This window comes from Paramisgurnus dabryanus, chromosome 19 (genome assembly GCF_030506205.2).
Source record: "Paramisgurnus dabryanus chromosome 19, PD_genome_1.1, whole genome shotgun sequence".
Lineage (NCBI taxonomy): Eukaryota > Metazoa > Chordata > Actinopteri > Cypriniformes > Cobitidae > Paramisgurnus > Paramisgurnus dabryanus.
In genome coordinates, this window is record NC_133355.1 from 1,484,157 (window position 1) to 1,490,156 (window position 6,000).

At 34.9% G+C, this 6,000-nt stretch overlaps 1 protein-coding gene across 1 annotated transcript; it reads left to right on the top strand.

The window, feature by feature from the left end:
* The first annotated feature begins 365 nt into the window (after window positions 1–365).
* On the top strand, window positions 366–2,153 carry LOC135774548 (endonuclease domain-containing 1 protein-like). The gene is made up of 2 exons (XM_065284676.2): window positions 366–782; window positions 884–2,153. Exons 1-2 carry the CDS (start codon window positions 453–455, stop codon window positions 1,550–1,552), a joined length of 999 nt encoding a protein of 332 aa, XP_065140748.1. The 5' UTR covers window positions 366–452; the 3' UTR covers window positions 1,553–2,153.
* Window positions 2,154–6,000: the final 3,847 nt, after the last annotated feature.

The window sequence follows — 6,000 nt, forward strand, 5'->3', positions numbered from 1 at the left end:
GTAAATTCAAGTTTCAACTGAAATATTTAAGTGCAACAAGGAATTTTTCTAGAGTATGATTTCATTCATCGTAGTAGGATTAATTTATTCATTTATTTTTTTTATAAAGCAACACAATGTAAATTAAATTATCAATCTTGGAACTATCAATCAATCACAGACCATTATCAGAAATGGTAGAACAAGATAAAAGTCAAGCTGAGAAGACTTGTGCTGGATGGGATGTGTAAAGCTCTGCCTAAGTGACATTTGAGTTATAGGGAATAAGGTGTGTGTGTGTGTGTGTGTGTGTGTGTGTGTGTGTGTGTGCGTGCGTGCGTGCGTGCGTGCGTGCGTGCGTTAAACTTTTTAAGTGTGCAAAGGAGGAGCGTCAACTAAAAGAGGTTGTTATCATTGTGAGAAATTTGTGTTTAGTCATTTCAGCTTTGCATTTAGCGTGAACACATTTGAGAATGCAGCTGTTTGTTGGGAGCGTTATCTGTGTGCTGCTGTCACTGAGTTTTCCAGGCATCGTCTCTAAACTTGAAAATAATATCACTCAATGCGGTGACTTCTTTTTCCAAGGAAAAGCTCCAGTTTTTCCAGACATTCTGAATGATTCAATCACACAGAATGATTCTTATGAAATAATCTGTCAGACATATAAGAACAAGAGCAGGTTTGCAACACTGTACAACACAACAAACAAGATTCCTGTTTTCTCTGCTTACAAATACACCGGGACATACCAGACAACAAATAGACTGGGACAGATGGGACAACTTTGGATGACTGAGTCGCAGGTTTGTTTTTAAATTTTTATATATATTTTAGAGTAACATATTTTTATGTGATGTTGTTCTATAACCCTGTCTTTATTTCTGTTGTCTGTCGTCTTCTCTAGCTTGAACCTTCAGGTGCTGAAATGAGCGAGCCATTCGTCAAACAGGCTAGAAATCAAGACTACTGGATAAAGAAAAATGTATATACCTGTACCCCAGGTGCTTTATTTCCTATAAGTCACGCAGCTGATAATGAAACCGCTGAATCTACATTAACACTGACCAACAGTGTGCCACTGAAAGATGACTTCAGAGAAGGACTTTGGAGTCTTGTGGAAAATACAACGAAGGAAGACATGGACATTAACTGTCGTGATAACAATAACAACATTGTTGCCTATGTGCTGACCGGAGCTATAGCTGGAAATAATAAGATGAATAACAGAGTAAACATACCAACACTCGTGTGGACGGCATTTTGCTGCTTTAACAAAGAAACACTATACTCTAGAGGGTTTTGGGCTGAAAACAAACCAGAAAAAAAGACTGAAATCAAACTCAAGAGCCTGAAGGTTGTACAAGAGTACCTGAAGAAAAAATTTGGAAAACCAGTTGAGCTGTTTAGCAACAACTGCAGTGTGAATGCATCTCAATTAAAACCAATACTAAATGAATCACAATGTCACAACAAATGTCATCCTTTGTTACAATATGTTACAGAGTTTATCCATTATATCCTTAATGACATTATCCTTCAAGGCATTTCCAACATGCTGGTATCGACAGAATAATTTGAAAAATAAGCCTTAATTACAGTATATAACTTTCTGCAGAATACATGCATGCAACTCCTTTACAATTATACCAGATTGCAATATTATTACTGCTGCATTTCTGTGTATGCTATATTTTACTTTGATTTATTGGTTATTTTGATATAATCTTTAGCAATCCATCATATTCCCCAAAATTAAAGCAAAAAGTTTTTTGTTCAAAGCAGAGCAGGTTATGGGTTGGCAGATCAAATTCCTGAGAATTTAGAATAATAATTAATGCTTTTCTCGAAAATCTGTATTAAGCAAATGTTATCAATTGAAAAGAAGGTGTATAAACATATCTTTAATAAAGCTTGCAAATGCAAATACTGGCATATCAGAATCATATCTCTCACTGTGTGTGTGTGTGTGTGTGTGTGTGTGTGTGTGTGTGTGTGTGTGTGTGTGTGTGTGTGTGTGTGTGTGTGTGTGTGTGTGTGTGTGTGTGTGTTTTATATTATGCTTTTAACATGATTTATGGGGACACATTTTTATTCTAAATTTGTCGTTTCCATCACTTGTTTTTGATGCGCTACTTCAATATGCGCAATTATTACTAATTGTGAAAAGCGCTATATAAATAAAATTGAATTGAAAAAATTGAATTGAATAAAATTATGGTGATGGAAACATTATGGCTGTGACGATTTGTTGTGCATTCTAAATGAATGAATTTTAAAGAATTATGGTGACATGCTGCCACACCCAAAAGCCAGAGGGCGCTCTCGTGCAGAAACTCCATTTGTGCCGTAGAAGTAGTCCCATTTAAAGCTATTCCAGGAAATCTCTAGAGGCATATTTATATCGCTGTTCTTCAAATTGCTTCAGGTATTTTTATGATAATAAAGAACATTTTGAATGATTACGTTTGCTTGAGTGTTTCTTTTTAAAATGCACATTATAAATGACTCAAACTCATAGGGAATTTAGATTTCAGACAGGCATTCTTAATGGGAAATGCAATGTATCATCACAGCCCTAGGAAACATGGCTAATGACAGCTTTCTGTACAGTTCGCAGCTTGCCGGCTTCGTGCATAAGTATAAGTAAAAGTAAACGCGAGCACGTGTTCAAACGTGACTTAAATACCCGATGGATTACAATCTGTGAGAGAATGCAAAAGCATTTACATTGTTGTCCTCCCTATAATTCAAGATATGTTATATAATTAGATAGTGATAACTATCGATACATTTTATTAAACTTTAAAAAAAATGACAAGTAGAAAAAGTTTTAATTTAAAGGAACAGTAGGATTGTGGCCAAAACTGATATTGCAATAAAATAAAGTAACGTAATAAAGTAAAATAACGATTAACGAATAATAATTATATAATAACAATAGTTATAGTTTCCAATAGGTTGCGCGTAAATATCTGTGCATAAGTGCCACCAGTACTCCGTCATAGCGCGTCTTCAGCACTGCGGCGAGCAGCCAGCACTCCAATGTGCAGCTTATTAATACCAGACAAAGTGAACAAGTTGGTATTTCTGGACAGAAACATTGAAATTTAAACATGGTCCGTGTAACATTATGTAAATCCCGCGTCTCGGTCTGATTGTTGTTTCCGTTTTCTTGTTCTTGACTTTCGCTGAATTCTGGGTTTATATTTTAAACTGCCGCTTCAGTGCAGTACAGCCACAGAGCTATTTAACAATGAGCACAATCTCCCGAGACACCACAATATGCTACTAATAATTCATTAATACGAGCTGTTTTCTTGTACAAAATTAAATATTTGTTAAAACATGTAAAAAAAAAAGATTGTGTGTGTGTGTGTGTGTGTGTGTGTGTGTGTGTGTGTGTGTGTGTGTGTGTGTGTGTGTGTGTGTGTGTGTGTGTGTGTGTGTGTGTGTGTGTGTGTGTGTTTCCAAAACATTTTCAAAATAAAGAAAAACAACACAAAGCTGTGCAGTTTGTTTATGTGTAAGTTTATGAACAAAATGTTCGGAATACAAATGTCTGTGATTCTAGAGGCACCAGGTGAAATCTTGCCTAGGGCAGCAAATTGGCCAGGGCCGGCCCTGACCTCACTCTAAAAAATGTACGGTGGTTTTTATGCCAAGGCTGGGTAAATATTGGACAGAACACATGCTGTATTATACTGTAACAAAACATTTGCTGGCTTGTTATTAATCTACTTCTGTCCAATATTTACCCAGCCTTGGCATAAAAACATGGATTAAAATCAACCCAACAGTTTTTGAATTTACCGTTCTCGTACAAATACACCAAAAGTGAAAGAAGTGCAAATATTACAACTTACTTAACGGGTGGAGTCAATTGCAACAGACAAAGAGTTTGTTGTAACACTGGCAAAAAGACCAAAAGCGTTCAGTTTGTTAGTACGGTTTAAAATAGATGTGTTGCAATTAACCCTTCATTCGTTTGTGACCTGCTCACCCCTACTCATAACAGACCAATATATCAGACTTTATTCGAAATAAGTGAAAATAACAAAATTTAATTCTATTTTATTTATATAGCGCTTTTCGCAATTGTTTAATTGTTTCAAAGCAGCTTTTTATTAATAAAAACAGCGAAAAAAGTAACATATATAATGTAACGTATAGAAGAGAGTTCTAAGTTAAGCCAATGTCACCTGACTCCCTAGGGGTTTGAAAAAACACCTAATTTTATTAGGAGGAAAAAGAACTCTAAATCCCTAAACTCCTTTAAAGAGATAGCGAGACATCTGATTCTATAGAGGATATACTATATATATTATATACTACATTATAAGATTTTATGGGAATTAAAACATTTAAAATAAATATTTAGTAAATTAAATGGGAAGTGGTCAGTGGTCGCTGATGCAATGATGTAATATCTAAAAAATATATATAAAGAATAAACAAACTGTGTGCTGACAAAAGTATAACATATACTGTATACCATACCGTAGCAGCATAAAGCGGACTCTCGTGGCTGTAGATGGTAATGTTGTCTCTTGGTTCATAGATGTCAAAATTAATTCACACTGACTGAAAGTACAAGTCGCACCTGCCTATAAGTCGCAGGACCAGCCAAACAATGAAAAAAAAGTGGGACTTATAGTCCGAAAAATATGCACAGGACAGATTTTAGTATGTCCTGTGCAGTAGACTCTCTGTCCGAGACAAATTTCTCCCAAGGGAGACAAATAAAGAAACTAAACTAAAAAAAATACGGTAGACGGTTTCAGAAGTAACAACATAAACAAAAGGCTTTTGTGGAACAAACGTAACTTCTGGTAAACTTTCACATGGAATCAATAACAACTTTTAGTTACAGTGCAAAATATCTACTATATAATGTATAAACTACAAACATTTGGATTTGGAAGCTGTGGCTGTGAACCCAAAATATTTCATAGTTTATGGAGATCTCCATGCAAGTGATACAGACCATATTAGGTTTCAAAAATACAACAAATTCATCACTCAGATATACTGTTCCATTTCGTCTTCCAATATGTCGTCCGTTTCAGACAATTTCCATTTCCTTATTTCACAATTTTTTTATGACATTCATATTTAAATTCATTGGTCACCTATACACACGGTTTCATCTAAAAACACCCCATCCCGAACATACACAACATACATACAGTATCATACACCAGGGGCATTCAGATAAAGTTTCATGTGGTTTCATTGTTTTTTATGGTAATTGAATGTTTTTTGCATAATCAACTTCGTAAGAATTCATACGAATTAGCCATCTCCTAAAATATGTACAAATTATTGCGAGATCAGGCTGGTTTTTTACTAGTCATCACTGAAGGTTAATGAATTTCTTTTTACAGATGAAGTTATTTGGAGATTTATCAGGTTTCTCTGCTTGTATGTCAAGTTATTAAGCAGGAAATCTGTCTAAATGCAATCATATTCAAAGTTGTGTGGTTTGCACTATTTGAAATCCATTTGTTTGCTCTCAGATCTTTAAAGTGCAGAAGAGACAGATCAATGTAGGGATAGACAAACAAACCTCATTCATCATTTGTTGCCAATTCTATATTAATGTTCACCGGAGCTTCTGTCCATCAGCCAAATTAAACCTACTTGAAGGTCTTTATGATGAGGGCCAAAAAAATTTTCTTTATTAAAGTTCTCTACTTTTTTATTTTGTTATTTTTTATATGTTATTTATATTATTGTATTTGTTTCTCTGTTACCCTTGTTCTCGTGAGGTAAAAGCAAAATAAGAGTTTCATTGTGCCTAGTTACACAAGACCATCAAAATCTTGCATCTAAAGATTTTTTAAATCTAGCTCCCTACAAAGTAAAACAAGCTGTGTTTGGTCACACACAAATCTATGATATGATGAGAAGTTTTACTGGAATGATCTCAATGATGCTTTCAAGATTTCTGCCTCTGCATCATCCTAAAAGAGGAAGGGAGTCAAGCTGAACAATTAACATCTTAAAAATGAACACTAGGGG